The 20,857-nt window shown below is 36.9% G+C and overlaps 1 protein-coding gene across 2 annotated transcripts in view; it reads left to right on the top strand.

Moving 5' to 3' along the window:
• VPS54 (VPS54 subunit of GARP complex) overlaps positions 1-20,857 on the top strand; it is a gene marked incomplete at both ends in the record, with an annotated part of 96,428 nt that overhangs the window by 74,401 nt on the left and 1,170 nt on the right. For both annotated transcript variants that reach the window (XM_080711000.1, XM_080710999.1), the window contains 7 exons: positions 4,905-4,968; positions 8,654-8,759; positions 9,597-9,684; positions 10,214-10,335; positions 10,440-10,520; positions 14,873-14,980; positions 16,969-17,063. In XM_080711000.1, the coding sequence (XP_080567126.1) occupies positions 4,905-4,968; positions 8,654-8,759; positions 9,597-9,684; positions 10,214-10,335; positions 10,440-10,520; positions 14,873-14,980; positions 16,969-17,063 (664 nt within the window). The remainder of the gene's footprint in view (positions 1-4,904; positions 4,969-8,653; positions 8,760-9,596; positions 9,685-10,213; positions 10,336-10,439; positions 10,521-14,872; positions 14,981-16,968; positions 17,064-20,857) is intronic.

Here is a 20,857-nt window from a genome sequence, read left to right as displayed (position 1 = left end):
TTACAAGTGTGCGCCACCACGCCCAGCTCCTTTTTTATTTTTTGAAACAGGGTCTTTCTAGGTTGCTGAGAGTTTTGCTATGTTGCTGAGGCAGGGATTGCAGATGTGCACCACTCCCAGTGTAATTCTGATTTTTAAAAAAATTTTATTGGTGCAATATATTCATATATCATATTGGGGTAAAAAACTTGTGTCGACATACATGTACACATCACTGATTTAACCCCTACCCAATTCCCACCCCATTCCCTCCTCTTCCCTCCTTCCCTGCTTGGCTTGGTGGTTGGCTTCAATATGTTTAAGTACATTGTGTGTTTTAGATAATTTCCTTCTTCACCTTTCCTTTCTCCTCCTTTAGGTTGTCTTGTTTGCTTCTCTGTAGGATTTCCTTTTTCATCTAGAGTTCCTCCTATGACCCATTTCTCCCTAACTCTCAGATATTCGGGAAAGCATCTGATTTCTTATTTTTTGTCACTAATCTCAGCATAATGTCCTCCAGTTCCATCCATTTCCCTGAAAATGATGTAATTGAGGGTTTTTTTAATGGCTAAGTAAAACTCCATTGTGTACATATCCCACAGTTTTGTAATCCATTTATCTGTTGATGGATATCTTGGCTGGTTCCATAGTTTGGCTATGGTGAATTGTACAGCTGTAAACATGGATGCACATGCATTAGTTTGGTAGTTTGGTTTATTTTCTTTTGAGTAGATACCCAGTAGTGGTATTGCTGGATCAAATGATATATTTGTTCCCATTCTTCTGAGGATTCTCCATACTGTTTTCCAAAGTGGTTGCACTAATTTGCAATCCCACCAACAATATCTTAGAGTTTCCTCTTCTCCACATCCTCGCCAGCATCTGTTGTTGTTTGTGTTTTGAATGATTGCCATTCTAGTTGGAGTTAGGTGAAATTTCAGGGTAGTTTTGATTTGCATCTCTCTGATTGCCAGTGACGTTGAGCATTTTTTTCATGCATTCATTGGCCATTTGAATTTATTCTTTTGTGAAGTGTCTATTTAGTTCACTTGCCCATTTTGTTATTGAATGCTTTGTTTTCTTAGTGTTGAGTTTCTTGAGTTCTCTGTGTATTCTAGATATTAGTCCTCTATCTGAGGTGTAGGTGGCAAAAATCTCCCATTCTGTTGGCTCTCGATTGAGGTTCTTGATAGTTTCCTTTGCTGAACAGAAGCTCTTCAGTTTCATGCAATCCCATGTGTTTATCTGTGCCTATGTGTTGCAGTGTTGGACCTATGCCCTCTTCAAGGAGCTTCAAGGTCTCTGGTTTGATTTCCAAGTCTTTGATTCATCTTGAATTGACTTTTGTACAGCGTGAGAAAGTGGGATTAATTTCCAATTTTCTGCATATGGTTAACCAGTTTTTCCAACACCATTTTTTGAAGAGGCTGTCTTTTTTCCAGTGTATGTTTTTGGCCCCTTTTTCAAAAATCAATTGGCTGAAAATGTGTGGACTTGTTTCTGGGTCTTCTATTCTGCTCCATTGGTCTATGTATCTGTTTTTGTGCCAGTACCATGCTGTTTTTAATTTTGATTTAAAGCAGCTAAATTTAATGAATAAAACAAAAAATATATAAACAATCACATAGAGAAAACCAAAATTTAAAGAACTATAGAAAAATTTGGGAAGATACTAAGAAAAAATGGATACTAAGAATGAGGAAGAATTCAGAAGAACTTAGAGGTAAAATATTAGAGGTTCAATGAGAAAATTGTCATTGGTGTCAGATACCAGTTGGGTTTCATATGAAAAGGACTCAATGGCTTATGTGTTTTAACTTGTCTGTTAAAATGCAGTTGTCATACTTTAACTGGCAGGGGAAATACGAGGATCATGAAGGTGGTTTTCCCAGGGTGAGGCTTATCCACTGTACTCCGGATGTGCTGACCCCTGTGATTTCTCCAAATATGGGAAACTTGACTGCATAATTTTTGGTAGTGGGGGACTGCTTTTGCGCTTTCCCCTGGGGAAAAACTGCAGTTGTCAGCTGGGCATGGTGGCTCATGCTTGTAATCTCAGGGAGGTTGATACAGGAGGATTGCAGATCCAGCCTCAGGTACTTAGTGAGACATTCTACAACTTAGTGAGAACCTATTTCAAAATAAAGAATAAAAACTAGGGCTGGAAGTGTGGCTCATAGATAGAATGTTCCTGGATTCAACTCTCCCAGGACCACCCCCCCCCCCACACACACACACAAATGGAGTTGTCAGATTATAATAATGTAAATTGATGTACTGTACTGGGGATGGAACCACAGGGGCATTCTACTTCTAAGCTACACCCCCAGCCATATATATATATGTAAGCTCTTTATTTGGAAGCAAGTTCTCACTGAATTGCAAAGGTCCTCACTAAGTAGTAGCTGAGGCTGTCCTCAAACCGCAATTCTCCTGCCTCCCAAATGCTGGGATTACAAGTGTGTACCACCATGCCTGGCTCAATACACTCTTGATATTACAAAGTTTTTGAGTATTTTTAATGGAAAGGAGGCATTTGCATTATTTCAAATTTTATCCAATTAATGAAAGTTTAATATTTTTACATACAAATATTTTCAAGTTGTACACTTTGTACAAAATGCATCTGATCAAGACATAGGTGGTGACCATTACTTTGTCATATAGAAGGATTCTTTGTAATCTCAGTAATTCAGTGGAGTGATAGAGTCAGTGCAGGTCAGTGCTACGAAGGGTAGACGAGTGTGTGTCTGCGAAGAGAAAGCAAGTGATGAGGAGGTAGCTAGAGAGATAGAGAAATTAGATTGTTATCTTCATCTACTCAGGGAGTTGAGAGAACAGGGTTTAAGGTGGGGGGGGTGGAAGAAGCTGAATTACATTTTTATGCTTAAAAGAAGTAAGAAGCTTGATTTTGAATGAGTAAGGGTGATTTATGGGGCAGTGTGCCTGGAATTGAGTCCAGAGTTCAAGAGAAAGACTGCTTACTGCTACTGTGACTAGAGGGAAGGAGTTAAGGGTAGGTGTAAGATAGATTAGATCATATAGGACGGAGAAGAATTAAGGGAATGGAATTTCTGTTATCTCGTGACTGTTGTTACTGGGCAACAGTATTACGTGGTGGTTACAATTTCTAAATGATTTTATGATACTACCACACAAACGCATTAAAGTAGCAAAAGCTAAAGAAAACAGAACCCTTTGACCATACTAAATCTCTAGTTTAAAATGATAAGAATTAATCACTCATCTCGTTTTTTAAGCTGTTTGATTGACTTCTCCTTACGTGAGTTACTGTGCTAGTTAAGTAGGACATGTTTTCTGTCCCTGAAGAGCTCATAGTCTTTCAATTCCATTCCTATTCAGACAGAATTATTTTAAAATAAAAATTCAAAATGTACAATGATTGAATTAACTGAGTATTTTTCCTGCCAAGTGAATTATTTTCACTTGCTATTTGGAGGAGTCCAATAGTTTGAGAATTTTCTTACCTTGCTTCCACCTCAATCCCCACCCCACCCCCACACCTCTTTTCATAGCAAAAGTATATACTATTAGAAGTCCATCAACCTTTTCTTAATTCTTACCAGGTTAAGGATCCTTGATTAAGTATTCATTAATCTACTATACATTTATTGAGTTACTAGATACTCTGCTAGTCATTGGCGAAATGAAGGTTAATGGATAGCAGCCAGTATTGAATTGGGTGCTTGTTTGATGCTAGATACTGTTTGTTCTAAGCACTTTACATGTGTTATGTCATTTACAGGTTCATGGTCTAGACACTATTAGTGTTCTTACTTAACAAATATGGAAACTAAGGTATAAAGAGTTTAAGCATTGAGCTGAGCATGGTGATATATGCTTGTAATCCTAGTACTTGGGAGCCTGAGACAGGAGAATCAGTTTCAAAGCCAGCCTTGGCAATTTAGTAGGACTCTAAGCAACCTAGTGAGACCCTGTTTCCAAATAAGAAATAAAATTGGGCTGGGGATGTAGCTTGAAGGTAGAATGCCTCTGGGTTCAATCCCCAGAACCAAAAAAAAAAAAAAAAAAGTTTAAGCAACTTGTCTCGGGCTACATAGCAAGGAGGGTGTGGCACTGGGATCCAAATTCAGGCACACTGATTTTAGGGTCCTTTTTCTTATCTGTCATGCTATGCTGCTTCTTATAATATAAATAACAGGTTAATAAACAGTTCTTTCCCCCAAAAATTTAAAGTCGGACACACACTGTGAATTGTGATTAGAATTATATCACACTGGACTTCTTTGCATGAAATAAAAAGAGACATTTTGTATTTTAGTGTTCAGAGGGAGTTAAGTTCAACAACTTGCCTATGGTAGTTAACTACTTTGGCTGATATAGGATAATAATCAGCTAAAAAAATTAAATGATTTTTTTTTTGGTACTGGGGACTGAACTCAGGGGTAATCTACCTCTGAGCTACACTCCCAGCCCTTTCATTTTTTATTTTGAAACAGGTTCTTGCCAAGTTGCTGAGGTCCTTGCTAAGTTGCTGAGGCTGGCCTCAAACCCATGATCTTGCTGTCTTGGCCTCCCAAGTACTAGGATTACAGGGGTATGCCACTCTATCCAGCTTGATTCTTTTTATAATGATAAATGCTACGTGCTCAAACCAAGCGTGATGACACATGACTGTAATCTTACAGAAGTTGTTGAAAATGAAGCAACTTCTCTATTGAAGTCTGAAGAATTAAATATATATTCTCTTCATGAAAGTTAGGTATTAACTCATATTCTAAGAGTAATACTGAAGACAACCAATTGAAATGCTAGTTCTGCCTTTCCATACTTTTATCAATTTACTAGTCATCTAGCATGTGCCCTAAATAAGAACTGTTTTCACATTTTATCCAGTATTGTGTTTCATTGTGTATCTTTTCTTTATTTGCTTTACTCTCTAGCCACAGAAGAAAGGAAACCAGCTGAAGTTCTCATTGTTGAGGGACAACAGTATGCTGTTGTTGGGTAAGTGGCATATTTTTTTTATTAGTTGAGTCAGTTAGTTGAAGGATGTCTTCTAGTGCCCTCTAGAAGTAAATTGGAAGTTTTGGAGTAACAATTTTAAATTCTACAAAGTATTTTATAATAGTAGTCCTATCTGAAGTAAGGTTCCTTTTTTATTTTCTATATTCTGTTATGTGCATTATCCATTAGGGGATACACAGACTTAACAAAAAGGCTTTGATTTTCCTCATATAACAAGAAATGTAGGCAGTCCAGGGGTGATGTTGCTCCATGATACTATTACCATCATAGGGTCTTGCTGTCTTATTTTCTACAGCACATTAGTTTTAAGTTGTGAACTCTGGAGCCCACAAAATGTGGAAGACAGTTTTTCTATACATAGAATTAATGTTAAAATTATACAAGTAATGCTGTAAACATTTATCACAGTTCTAGCAACTAACATGTTGATGATTATTTTGGTCATCCTTTGAATCATTCGGTCTTTTACTGTTTTACCAGTAAACATCTCTAATTCCAGTTAACTAAAAAACATACAAAATTTTAACTTTTTGTTTATTACTATATACCTTTTATTAAATTGGTAATTAAAATACTCATATTTTTAAAATCTTCATATTCTTTACTAGTGTTTTACCGTTTAAGTATTTTCATGTATGTGATTTCATTTGCTCTTTACCACCACTTTGTGAAATAGACCTATTAGAGAATATTGTTCTTTTTCAGTATTTACCAGAATTGATTCTTAGAAGGTTAAGAGGTAAACATAAAGTGGCCCAAATGAAGTCAGAGTTAGAATTTATTTCTAACTTTCAATACCTACCTAAACCATTGTTCTTTTTCACTTTTCTTTTTTGCTTCTTGTCACTAAGTGTTTTCTGAAATAGCTTCCCCCTCCAGAAACAAAATAACTCTATCATGGCACTTACTGTAGTATAATGAAATTATTCAGTGTGTGTGTGTGTGTGTGTGTGTGTGTGTGTGTGTGTGTGTGTGTGTGTGTGTGTTATCTGCTGCTAGTAAGACTCTGAGTTCCATAAAGACAGAGCATCATTTTTTACCACTTTAATTTTTGCTGGCACCATAACAAGCATTTAAAAAGTATATAGAGAGCCAGGTGTGGTGGCCCACACTTTTAATCCTGGTACTTGGGAGGCTGAGACTGGAGGATGCAGGTTCATGGCCAACCTGAGCTACTTAGGCCCTTTGCAACTTAGTGAGAACCTGTTTCAAAATAAAGAAGAGAAAATAGGGCTGGGGGTATAGCTCAGAGGTAGAATGCCCTTGGTTTCCATCTCCAGTACCTCCACCCCCCCTCTCACACACACACACACACACACACACACACACACAAACACACACACGTGCGCACACGTGTGCACAGAGAAAACGTACTTTTTTAAAAGCCTATATTCAGTTTCTGAAATATAAACATTCTAGGCCAGGTATGGTGTCGTATGTTTACAATCCCAGTACTTGGGAAGTTGAGACAGGAGGACTGCAGGTTTATTGCCAGCCTCAGCAACTTAGTGAGGCCTTCTACAACTTAGCAAGACCCTGTTTCAAAATAAAGAAAAAAAAAAATAGAGCTGGGGGTATAGCTCGAAGGTAGAGTGCCCCTGGGTTCAATCCCCACTACCTCATAAAAGTAATAATAATAATAAATGAAATATGTGCATTCTAACCTAAAGCTTCCTTTCTTCTCTGGAGTCCTTCCTTGATTCTGGCAGGACAAAATTTTTTTTCATCTTCCCTCCTTGGCATTCTACCTCTGAGCTATACCCTCATCCCTATTTTATTATTTTATTTTAAAATAAGTTGCAGAGGCTGGCTATAAACCTGCAATCTTCACAGTACCGGGACTACAACAAGCATGTTCTACCAGACCCAGCTTTTTAACCCCATTTCTTTTTTTTATATTTCTGTTTGGAAACAGGATCTCTTAAGCCAGTGCAGCTGGCTTCGAACCTGCACGATCCTCCTGTCTCCGCCTCCCAAGTGCGGGGATTACAAGCGTGTGCCACCACGCCCAGCCTCCAACCCCCCCTTCTAATCTCACCCCTTCCATCTAATTATGATGTTCCTTCTTAACTCTTCATTACCTGGTTGTTCTTAATGTGATTGAAAATGGCTATCTGGATTTCTGGCTGTTCACGCAGAGGCTGTTGAAAAAAAAAGAAAGGAAGGAAGGAAGGACGGACGGACGGACGGACGAACTACCTGGCTCTTAAGGAGAACCAATATATCTTCTGGGAAAAGATTATAAAAGATGATGAGCTCATGCCAAGTAGAACAGGCTCTAGGAGTGTGTGTGGAAAGTGATATATGGCCTCACACACACACACACACACACACACACACACACACCTTATAAAGTCTAGTGTCTCTCTCATTCTCTCTTATCACTCTTCCTCCCTTCCTTTCTTCATTTGTTCTTTCCAAAACTGAGAACTGAAACCAAGCTTCACTCTTCTAGGCAAGTAGTCTACCACCAAGCTATATTACCCAGCGTCCCCCCTTTTTTGAGACAGGATCTTGCTGAGTTGCTTAGGATGACCTCAAATTTGAAATCCTCCTGCCTCAAGCCTCCTCAATAGCTGGGAGACAGATAGGCATGTGCCACCATGTCCATTTGACTTAGCTCTCTTGAATGAGTAATTTCTGATATCCTTCATACTTTTATAATGTAGTATTTTACACATTTCTGAGCCTCTCAGTGAACCTAGATGTTCTCATTTAACCTTTTAGTAACTATTGTATCTTCTGAACTTGAGACATGTCCTGCTATTGAGCTGATCATTTATCATATTTAAAGAACCATTTGTGACCTACCAATAATTCTTTTTGGGAAATATGTGGTTCTTTTAAGCTATTAGAGCTTTTTTCTTTTCATCTTTTACTAAGAAAATGTGGGCTATGTTTTCTTCATTAATTCAGTAGTTATGACCAAGGTCCCTGTAGGTAATCAGAAAGACTGGATAGTCTTTTTGTCAGTGTTCAATTCAGAGAATTGACCAAAGAATGGAATATTTGCCTTATTGAAAAGTCTGCCTGCCTGCCTGCCTGCCTGCCTGCCTGCCTGCCTGCCTGCCTTCCTTCCTTCCTTCCTTCCTTCCTTCCTTCCTTCCTTCCTTTCTCTCATTTATTTATTTATTTATTTAATTTTTGTGGTAATGGGTACTATTAAGCTCATGGAAATTCTATCTCCAAGCTGTCCCCCAGCTCTGTTTTTTATTCTTTTGAAACAGGGTCTCACTAAGTAGCTGAGGCTGGCTGCGAGTCCGAGATCCTCCTATTTCAACTTCCCAAGTACTGGGATTACAAGCATGAGCCATCATGTCCAGTTTCAAAAGACTTTGTTAATAAGAGTGCCATACATAGAGTGCTATGCCTACAGCACAACATTTGACAAGCCACTCATTTTCAGTGTTGTGTAAATGTTGACTCTGTAAATGTACAACTCTGAGAATAAGTGCCTCCGTAGATCTTGTACCCTAGGTATTTTTCTTGCTTCATGTGAGGTCAGAACCTGCTGTACTTGTAGGTGAAACACATAATTTATTAGCTACCAAGATCAGTGTCTCCTCAGAGATGCACTAAATTGGTAAGTAAATTGATTTTTATGTGCAGATCAGTTTGATTTTTCTTATTTTATTGCCTGTGGGTCATCCTTTTTTCCTTATAGAACTGTATTGCTGTTAATAAGAATTATCCTCGAATATTGCCAGTGTGTCGATAACATCCCATCTGTTACTACTGACATGCTCACTCGTCTGTCAGATTTATTGAAGGTGTGTATAACTTCACTCCTTATGGAAAAATAGTTGGAAGAATTACTCTATTATAATATAACAAATTTTTAAGACATTTCAAGGCCAAGTTATCTTTAAGACATTAATTTTGTGATATTTGGTCATGGTTACATCACAACATGTTATTGGAAAAAGCTGCCTGCTTCCTTCTCACTCTACATTTAGTGATTCCTCGTTACACCCATAGAATTGTTAATGACATTGGAGACAGGAGATGATTTGTTCGTTAGGTGCTGAACATGACTGAGGCCACTTAGGTCAAAAAACCTGGACTGGTTTCAAATGTGCATGGAAGGAATTCACAGAACATTACAAAATTCATCTCACTAAGGTTAGAGATTTTTCTTACATCATTCTTTCAGAACCATTGATGTAAAATGAAAATGTGATCATTTTATTCATTTTATATTAACAGATATTTTTAACTACTATTATATAGAAAGGCTTTATTTTTTTAAAACCTCTTATCTTACGAATTTGAAATTTCATGAAGAAAGATTTTTGCTCTTTTGAAAATAGGCCACTTCAGTAAGAATAACAGAAACTGAGTATTGTGAATGCAAATTAAAGATTAATCTCTGAAAACTGATTTTTAGAATTTCTCGATTTTTTTTCTACCAGAAGTAAATATTATCCTTTAGAATGCCCTTCCTCTTTTTTCATTATTGCATATATAAATCCTAATTGTTTCTACTAAAAATTCATTTGGACCTTGAATGAGAGGAAAGAGAAATGTATTTTTTAGGATAGCTAACACATTGCAAGCATATAAAGAAGGATTTTTAATAAATCACTGAGCATTTTCTTCCTTCTTAGTACTTCAATTCAAGAAGTTGCCAGTTAGTTCTTGGAGCTGGTGCACTGCAAGTTGTTGGACTAAAAACAATAACTACAAAAAATTTGGGTATGGATTTTTGCATTTAATTCATATGTTGTGATATTATAATGTGGTTCTTATGTTTTAATTATATCTGAGGTTTTGCTCCTATAAAAGTGGCAAATGCTGCTTCATTCTTCTGTGTGTTATTATAATTGACAAACTAATCTTTAGGAAAATATTATGAGAAGTTTCCACTTTAACAAATGTAAAAGCTGCACCCTTCTAGAAAATGTTAAGCTGTAATGTATATCAAATACTTTGGAATGAAAGATATCTAAATGTCAGAATAGAATCAGTTACTTTGTTAGTGTCCTCAGACTGGTAATGCTTACAACTCGATTTCTTTGAGAATGCAACATGTTCATTAAATTATTTAGTGCCATATTATTTTTCTAAGAAAAATGAAATGTGTTACCTTTTGCCATGTTGCTCTTCATTTATTAAATAAACTGGGGTCTGTATAAAATTAATGAACATTTTTAACTTAATACATAATTAAAGTCAACTATCTTTTTTTGTTTCTCCATTATATATCTACTCCCTGAACCTTTAGCTCTTTCTTCACGATGTTTGCAGTTAATTGTGCACTACATTCCTGTGATCCGGGCTCATTTTAAAGCTCGACTACAACCTAAGCAATATAACATGCTTAGGCATTTTGATCATATCACTAAGGTACTTTTTTACGTATTGTCTATGGAAGTTTTATAAATTTAATTCCTAATGTTCAGTATTGTTGGTGTATTTCAGGAACTTTATAATATTATTTCTCATTACAGGATTATCATGACCACATAGCTGAAATATCAGCTAAGCTTGTGGCAATAATGGATAGCTTATTTGACAAGCTTTTATCAAAGGTAATGACTTATGGAAATCATTTGGCTTTGTTAAAAGGCATTTTTAATTTTCAATTCATAGAGAATCCTTTGTACATAAGTTCAGATGTGTAATAGAATCTAAATTTTCAGAAGACATATACCAGTTGTTAGAATTTATAGAATTTTTTCCAGGAAAATGTGGCCATCTGCTGTGATCACAGCCACCAATAAAAGCCTAACTCATAGTCATCTAACAAATCAACTTAGAGTTTAGAACAAACAGCTGAATCAAGCGTCCAAGTTCCCCAATAGTTTGATATGCATGTTCTGGGGCAGGAGGGAGTAGGGGATAAGATTTTAAGGATGGTAGACACCTTATACAGAAGTATTTTTATGTTGGCTGCATTGGCAAATGTGTGCCTTCTTCAAAATGAACTTTCATTTGGAAGCCTTCTAGAGACAGAATTAATAAAGACAAAGATCAAAATAAGAAAATGCAAGTAAATAAATTACTTGAAATGAAGTCTATTACTTTATTTTCCAGACTGAAAATGCTCTGAGTCTGAGGTACTAGCATACTTCCCTTTTAGACAATCCATTTCAATGATCTTCTTTACTTTTTATTCCTAATAGATAATTAAATAAAGTACTGTTCTCCAAAGAATTCTCAATTATACTGAGAGAGTATCTTTGGAAAAGTGATTTTTAATCAACCTCAGTCACTCATGCCTAGCCCTCACTTTTTTTTTTTTCCTTAAGTATTTTAATGGATGTTTTAGGGGGAAAGCAGAAATTTTACAATTTAGAAGTTTGAAGATTTATTTAGTGTATACTTTTTGCCCAAGATCATATTTAGAATAATGCCATTAAGCAAGAAACTTTGATTTGCCTTTTTTCTCCTTGCATTCATCACATTTTGAAATATCAGGAATAGCAAGAACAGAAGAATCATAAGATATGAATATTTCACGTTTTTGCTAAAATATTTTATAAAAACATTGAGGCATTATGGTATTTCATCCCTAAATAAATTTTTTGGGGGGCAGGTCTCGGAATGGAACCCAGAGGCATTCGACCTCCGAGCTACACCCCCTGCCCAATTTTTTATTCTTTATTTTGAAACAGGGTCTCACTGAGTTGTGTAGGGCCTCATTAAGTAGCTGAGGCTGTCTGCGAACCGCGATCCTCCTGTCTCAGCCTCCCAAATGTGGGGATTACAGGCGTGTGCCACCACGCCCAGCTCCCTCAATAAATTTTTTTAAACTAAGAACCTTTTTCTGCAACCATACTACCATCATCATACCTGACAAAATTAACAATAATTCTTCAATATTATCCAGTTCCTTATATTTGAAACTTACTGATTGTTCCAAAATGCCTTTTTACAATTAGTTTGAACAAAGACTTCCACATGATTTACTTACTGCATTTTATTATCATGCTTCTTATAATTTTTTTTATAAATTAGGATACTCCCCCTCCATTTTTTTGGTTTTTTGTTCTTAATATCATTACTTAAAGAATGTGTCCAGGCTTTTATAACATAGTGTTGTACTTTCTTTCTCCTACCCCATGACTTCTGCTACCTAGTTTGTTAAATTATCTCTGTATTAGCAAGTCTTTCTTTGCCACTCCCTGCCCTGTTTGCTTTCATGTGTTGCCCAGGATTTTGATCGCACGTGTGGGGGGGGGGAGCGCGCGAGCAAACGAGCGAGCGACTAGGGTTGAACTCAGAGGCATTCTACCTCTGAGCTATACTCATAGTCCTGTTTTATATTTTATCTTAAAACAGGGTCTCACTAAGTTGCTGAGGCTTGTCATGAACCTGTGATCCTCCCGTCTCAGCCTCCCAAGTACTGGGATTACAAGAGTTGCCATCGTGCCTAGCAGTCTTGTTTCTAATTCATACCAGTAGAGCAGACTGGATTTTGTTTGGGTTTGGCTTTCAATTTTTAGCTTTTTATTTTTTTCACCTAAAAATTTAATTTTGTGAAAGAATGACACAGTATTTAATAGGCTGGTTCTAAGAAGCCAGTAAGTAAGGATTTCATTGCTTAGGTAGAATGAAATGTTGATATCAGTTTACTGACAGCTAGACTGATGTCTTACCCACTACTGATTCATACTCATTCAGTAAGTTATGTTGCAAGCCATATATTAGGTGACAGAGAGATACATGGATGAAGAAGCCTTCCTTCTTATTTTAAATAACAGAGTATATCAAGAAGAAGTAGAATTATGTAACATGTTGTAGTAAAGAATTGATTTAGTGCATTGAAGCTTTTAATGCTTTGGAATTACTGGGACAGAAGATATGAGAAAGCTTTATAGATGCACTATGCATATAAATTTTGGTTTCAAAGAGATAAGATTAGGGCAAAGGAAGTTGAGGTGGAGAGATCTCTGGGATAACAGCATAACGAACATGTTACAAATCTTAAGAGGACAGTTTTACTGTCGGTTTTAGAGTTGGTTAGATTGGAATTCAGATCCCATGTTTTTTACACTAGCTGTTGGAGGGCTGTGGGCAAATTAATAATCTTTTAAAGCCTCAGTTTTTATCTCTAAATGGGGATAATAGTAGAGCCTACCTCATAAGGTTGTAGTGAGGATTAATATGATTAAAATGTAGAGTGCTTTTCATCATGTATCTGGCCAACATTTCCATTAAATGTTGCCTGTTAATATTTTGCTATTAATAATAACAAAGGTAGCTGGTAGTGGTGGCACACACCTGTAATCCCAGTACTTGGGAGACTGAGACAAGAAGATCGCAGATTTGAGGTCAATCTCAGCAATTTAGTGAGTCCCTCCACAACTTAGTGTTTAAAAAAAAATAGCGCTGACAGTATACCTCTGAGGTATAATGCCCTTGAGTTCTAGCCCCAGTAACACACACACACACACACACACACACACACACACACACACACACACACACACAATCTTTGTAGTTGATTTTTTTAAAATTAGACAAGTTAAAATGTGATGGCACTTGTTCAGGTGATTATAAATATTAAAGGCTTTATACAGAGCAGTGTTTACTGAGGCAGTGTACCCCCTTTGTGGGGGCACTGAGATATTGGGCACATTTTTGGTTGTCACTGCCAACTAGTGAGTAGAAGCCAGGGATGCTGCTAAATATCTTTCAAAATGCAGGACAGCACTCACAACAAAGAATTAGCCAGCCCCAAATGTCAATAGCGCAGAGCTTGAGAAACTGACAGAGTACAAGCTCATGTACAGAATATTTTGATAGGATAATAGGTAGTTGTGAATTCAACACAAGAAAACGAGAAATAGGAAAAGTAAAAACTGAGTTGCGGCTGTGTGTGGTGGCACATACTTGTAATTTCAATACTTGGGAGGCTGAGACAGGAGGATCGCAGGTTCGTAGCCAGCCTCTGCAACTTAGTGAGATCCTGTTTCAAAATAAAGAATAAGCCGGGTGTGATGGTGCACGCTTATAATCCCAGCATTTGGGAGGCTGAGACAGGAGGATTGCAGGTTTGCAGTGTTTGCGGTAGAGAGTAAAGGATTACAATGTCAAGTTTAGGTTCCTGAGGAAATGTTATAGTGAAAGTAAAATGGAAAAGAATAGTATCTTTAGTGAAAGCAGGGGTGAAGAAAGGTTTTGGGGTATATATTAGTTTTTTAGGGCTGCCATAAGAAAATTACCACAAACTGAATGTCTTAAACTTTTTGTTGATAGTTCTGGAGATAAGTCCTAAATGCAGGTGTCAGCCAGGCCATGCTCTCTGTGGAAGCTCAAGAGAAGAATCCATTCCTGCCCTCTTTCCAGCTTCCAGTGCTTGCTGTCAATTCTTGGCATTCCTTGGCATCAGACCAGTATCTTCCTCTGCCTTTCCATGGTCGTCTCTCTCTGTGTCTGAATTTTCTTTCTTATATAAAGACACCAGTCGGATTTAGGGCCTATTCTAATCCAAGTGAAGTTCTGGGTAGACATGGATCCTGGATTTCTAATGCTTATGAAGTACCAGGTAGACATGCATTCTGAGAGGCACTGTTTCCTCCAGTACGGAGTGGTAGTTAAGAGTATGTTACAAAGCCAGGTGTGATGGCGCATGCTTGTAATCTCAGCATTTGGGAGGCTGAGACCGGAGCATTGTCTACTTAGTGAGGCCCTCTGCAACTCAGTGAGACCCTGTGGCTTGTGTTCTTAGCCACTAAACAGTTCTAATTCCCATAGACTAATATACTAAAAGGTTCTCGAGATGAGATGAATACCACAGATCACGGTTGAAGTACAAGCTTGAGTCCTGTACCAGGAATTAGAGATGGGGTGGGTGGGGCATATGTCTTGGGGTGTAGTGGAGACAGTACAGAACCCAGAGAACCTAAACATTACTTTCATCATTTCTCTCTGCTAGTATGAGGTGAAAGCTCCCGTTCCTTCTGCCTGTTTCAGGAATATTTGTAAACAAATGGCAAAAATGCATGAAGCTATATTTGATCTTCTTCCAGAAGAACAGACTCAGGTGAGTAGCAATTCCCCAGACTACTTCTGCAGATTGAGGTATTTTCACATGCTTGTATATGGCATTTTTTTAGGCATATTGACTAGTAGAATATGGACAAAAATGTCTAATTTCAAAGTATCCTTTGTTTTGACAGATGAGAAATAGAGCTGTGCAGTCTGGTCAGTAATTCTAAAATTCAGGTCTTCCATTTGTTCATTATCCAAGGTCCCAGATTTTACTTATATCGCTCTTTATATTGTTAGTATGAAAACCAAAGTTGACATTTATCAATCAGTAGTAAAATATGTTACCCACTGTGATTGCAATCCAAATTGGATATGTAAGGAATTAGTGATAGAGTTAATAAGATTAATATGTATAACTAAATCAATAAGCTTGTCATTAATATTTTGTTAGATTAACATAAATGATCTCTGGTAGGAAAAATATAGCAATATGGGGAATCTTTGGCACCTCTGACCTGTGAGATATCTACCCTCTGTTTCCCGCTGTATCCACTGATAATACAGAAATACTATCAGAGTTTACTCATGAGGGACACTCTACACCCCTTTCTCCTAAGACGTTCAAAGTTCCAGCATTGCCAGTTTTCACACACCTTATCTCATTCAAGCGTAGTTGTAGAACAGTACAGTGTTATAATACAAGCCTAGTTGTTGCATAAGGAATGAATTTAAATTTCAGTGGGATTTTGGTCACTCAGACTTCTTTGTTTACTTTGGTTTGCTACTAGTTAGTTGAGTGCATGGAAGTATTTGGGAGTAGAGGGTAGCTTTTGTGTCTCTTGCCTACTCTTGGTCCTACTAGTCTCCTTTCTCATGCCCTCAGACCCCATTAGATATTATCTATTACCACTTTTCTTTATACTTTCCTGGGTTTTCATTAATTATACCAATCTCATAATTGAATACCATTTAGCTCCTTTGGGGCTCAGAGGACTGAAGGGGTGCCATAAGATATGATACAGAGTGACCCACAAGGATCTCTTTTTTTCCTTCTGATTTCTTCCTAGCTAACCCATCCTTTTAATTCCACATGTAAAATCCCCCGCTTCTGACATTCTGACCTTCTGGATTTGCCATCTGAGTTCTAATTCAAGAGCAAGTCTTAGCCAGGTCAGGGAGCTAGGCATAGAGGTACTTCATGTGTTTTTATCCAAGTTATAAAGGGTACTTTTGTGAAAGCTTAGGCAAAAGCTATAGGTTTTATATCATTAATGCCACTTGAATACCAATAATGACACAAAACTTCCATAAGTGATTTTATATATACATTTATTCTCATTGAAAATGTTATTCTACCAAATCATTTCCATAGGTTAATTTTTATATGATTTAGGTCAAGAGTAATAAAATATTTTTTAATGATTTTATTAGTTAAAAGTGTATGGGTATCTTTGCCTCTAAGGTTGTATTTTTTTTTCCCTTTCTCTTTGAGGTTTCTAGTTAATATATTACAAAAATTTTTACTACTTTTTACCTGTCATGATTAATCTCACTCATATATCCCTTAGGAACTCTTCCCATGTGCAAGAAAAAGAAGGAAAATTTCTCCCCATGTGCTTTAAAAGTACTTCTAAGAAAGGAGAGAGCTTGTGTCCAACTAAGGGAAAACATAATAATAAAATAGCACTGAAATACTTTCAGAGGAGCATTTTAAAAACTATACGTCAAAACAGTAGTTTCATTTTGTTTTTTAAGAATGATAATTCAGCCGGGCGTGGTGGCGCACGCTTCCAATCCCTGCGCTTCGGAGGCAGACACAGGAGGATCACGCAGGTTCAAAGCCAGCCTCACTGGCTTAAGAGACCCTGTTTCCAAATAAAAAAAAAATAAAAATAGGTCTGGGAGTGTAGCCCAGAGGTAGAAGGGTTCCATCCCCAGTACCACCAAAAAAAAAAAAAAAAAAAAAAAGATAATTCAGCTACTTATGTCGTCTTCTACTATGGGAGAACTTTAAGAAACTAAGTTTTCTCTCTCTTCTAGATGTTATTTTTAAGAATTAATGCAAGTTACAAACTTCACTTGAAAAAGCAATTGTCTCACTTAAATGTGATAAATGATGGAGGACCTCAAAATGGGTATGAATTTTAATATATTTTTATCACAAACTGCAATATTGAATTGCTTTAATGCTTGTTTTTTATTCTTTATGCTATTCTTTTCTGCTCTAATCAAATGGTTATATCAAATATAACCAAAATTATAAAAGTAGTAATCTTGTGCTTTTTTTCCCTCTGTGATGATGATGTTTGTTTGTAGCTCTCTTTCTATTAAAGTGGTTTATAAATGGTCAGTTCCTTACCTGACCTTAGATACCTGTTTTGAGGAAGTGTGAGGAGTTAGTATTGAGTTCTGAAATACTCAGCTTGAATGGGGGAACACTACCCAGTTGCTCTGTGCCTAGGTGATAAACTTCCGTGTCTCATATTTCTAAAACAGCAAGGATAAAGTCTGCCTTAATTCTTTTACAGTGTTATGGAAAATAATGTATATGTGGGTATATGTGTATATTCTATTGTAAAATGTTGATTACTGAGAAATAGTGTAGTATAAAATAGAAAACAGAATTTGTAACCAGAAAACTTGGATTAAGTAAGAGTTCTGCCACTTACTAGCTATATAACTTTGAGCAAATCACTTATCCTCTCTGGGCCTTAATTTTCTTAGATTTAAAAACAGGGGCCAGGCGGTGGTACACGTTTATAATCCCAGTACTTGGGAGGATGAGACGGCTACTTAGTGAGGCCCTCTGCAACTTAGACCGTTTCAAAATACAGTATAAAAAATAGGTTTAAGGGTGTAGCCCGGAGCTAGAACGCCTCTAGGTTCAGTCCCCAGTACTGTAAAATAAATAAATAGGGATGATGACCAAACTGGGCAAGTTAGTGAGACCTTATCAAAAAATAAAAAGGGTAGAAGCTGAGTGCAATGGTGCACTTAGTACTTGGGAGGCTGGACAGAAGGATCACATGTCTGAGGTCAGTCTTAGCAATTTAGTGAGACGCTGCTTCAAAATAAAAGATAAAATAGGGCTGGGGGTCTAACTCAGTGATAGAATGCCTCTAGGTTCATTCCTTAGTACCACCTAAAAAATAAAAAGGTCTAGAGATGGCTTCAATCCCTAGTATCAAAACAAAAATTGCAATTTCCAGTTGAAAAAATATTTTTAAAATGGCACTTAAAAATAGTATTCCAGATCCTTGGGAGCTGAGACAGGAGGATTGCAGGTTCATGGCCAGATTTCAGCAATTTAGCAAGACCCTTGGCAACAGGATACCGAGGGATGGCTATAAAGCATTTATCTCCTGTGATGACCCATTTCTAGGTCGTTGCTTTTTACATCACAGTGCTGTCGTAGTGAGATGCTTAGTGGTATGGCAGATTCCTGACAGCAGATCCAAGTGGATCAGAGCGCTTGCGCATCTTCACTCTGCTAGCAGTTGTACCAAGTTTACTGTCTCATGGGTAGTTTGCGAGTTCCTATTTTCCAGCTCATGTCAAATATGATTGTTAAGACTTAATTTTTGCCATTCTGACAGGAAGTTTTGATTTGCACTTTTACCTGGTGCTTATCTTTTATGTTTACTGGTCATTCAAGTATTCTTATCTGTCACTTTCTAATTCATTTTCTTTCTCATTTTTCTCTTTTTTGTTATTTTCTTGATTTGAGATTTTTTCTATATACTCTGTTAGAAATCTTGCTGTCCATATCAGTTGCAAATAGTTGCCTTTTCATCTAAGGCAAACCCAGGTATTGTGGCGCACACTTGTGATCCCACCATATGGGAGACTGAGACAGGAGGATTGCACTTCAGGGATAGCCTCAGCTACTTAGTGTGGTCCTTTGCTACTCAGTGAGACTGTTTCAAAGTAAAGAATAAAAAACAGGGCTAGGGGTGTAGCTTGGAGGTAGAGCATCCTTGAGGTCCATCTCCAGTACTGCAAACACACACACACACACACACACACACACACACACACACACACACACACACACATTTTTAAGGCAAACCTGTTTCCTCATCTATTTAATTTTATTATTTTATTTTATAGTATTGGGGATTGAACCCAGGGGCATTCTGCCTCTGAGCTATACTCCCAGCCCTATTTTTGAATTAATTTTTTGCATTACTAAGGATTGAACCAGGGGCATTATATCTATGAGCTATACCCCCAGACCTTTTATTTTTTGTTTTGAAAGAGTCTCACTAAGATGAGGAGGGACTCACTAAGCACAGGAGGCTGGCCATTAACCTGCAATCCTCCTGTCTCAGCCTTCCAAGTACTGGAATTACAGGCCAATGGCCTGACTTTCCTCATCTCTTTTACAGACTACTAAATCAAAATCACCTATTTCATTCTTCAAGGGCTGTCAAAATATACAGCTTAATCATGTCAATATCTATTTCTATGCATGGAGTGTTAACATGTTTACCTATAAGATACATAAAATACCTAATTTTAGGTCAAATTGAGATTACTCTTATAGGAGATATAAAATATGTAGATTACAGGTAGTGTGTTAGTAAAACTAAATAAAAACCAGGAGAAATATATTCTTACCCTGTTAGAATCAGAAGTGCCTAATACTTTTCTTTCTTGGTTCTGAACCAATTGAGAGATAGTTGTGAAATGATCAGACTAAGGTCTGCTTTGGCATTTTATAGACTAAGCAAAATTTGGCTTCCTACACTTCCTTGCTTTAATTGAATTTAACTGAATTTACATAGACCAAAGAACTTGGTCACACACATGTGCTTCAGGATCCACAGCAAGAACCACCTGTTTGTCACACTAAACCTCAGTTTTCCACAAAATAGGGTAATAATAATATGTAACTCCCAGTGTTATTGTAGAATGAAGAGAAATATTATAAATGAACGTATTTAAAGACCTTTTAGGTGCTATCTAAATGCTGTTTTTTATCTATTCTGTAGCTATGAAGGTTACAGATTAGCTGGTAGGCATTACATAGATTTGGAATTAAAAGTTTAGGTCATTTGTTTCCTTCTAAAGAATATAGGTTGTGAGTAGGTTATTTATATGCCAAGAAAACATTGTCATTATATGCAATTTATCATCACTGTGGGAAGAATTAAGAAAGGTTGGAATAGGTAAGATTTCTTGTTTTCTTTTCTTCTTTTTTTTTTTTTTATTTGGGTACTGGGGATGGAACCTCAGGGGCATTCTACCTCTGAGTGATACTCCCAGCCCTATTTTTTTATTCTTTATTTTGAAACAGGGTCTCACTGAGTTGCAAAGGTCCTCACTAAATAGCTGAGGCTGTGTGCAAACTGCAATCCTCCTGTGTCAACCTCCCAAATGCTGGCATTACAAGCATGTGCCACATGCCTGGCAAGATTTATTTTAAGTGTACCCAGCGCAGTGATTTCTAAAGTGATGCTTTCCTTCTGGGTCACTTTAGTGTCAGTAGAGGAGTTGCTTCAGGGATTAGACAAGTGAGCTAACAGCCTGTTCTTAATAAGTGAAGGTAAATCATGTGCTCTGTGCCAGGTAACATGCCATGGACTTTGTGGGCATTTTCTTATCCTTAGAAAATGGTTGTTAGAATATCAACTCATGATAAAAATATGATTCAACATTTATATGAAATTTTTACTGTGCTTAATATTAGGAGTTTCAGTTCTTTTGCCAGCATTTATTGTAATCTACTTACAAGATGAGGGTACCTTAAGGAACTGTACCCATAATTAACTTGTAATTTATTTATTGTTAATGTGTTATATTTAGTCCAAGTTAAAAGCTGAACATTTCATATGTAGTATTTTATTCATTTTTTTACAATAAGGAGTTCCACTCTTTATTGATAAGCTACTGAAAAATTCAAACTCATTAATTCATAATTATATTT

This window comes from Muscardinus avellanarius (genome assembly GCF_963383645.1).
Source record: "Muscardinus avellanarius genome assembly, chromosome: 15".
NCBI classification, from domain to species: Eukaryota; Metazoa; Chordata; class Mammalia; order Rodentia; family Gliridae; genus Muscardinus; species Muscardinus avellanarius.
This window is presented reverse-complemented; position numbering and strand designations above follow the sequence as displayed.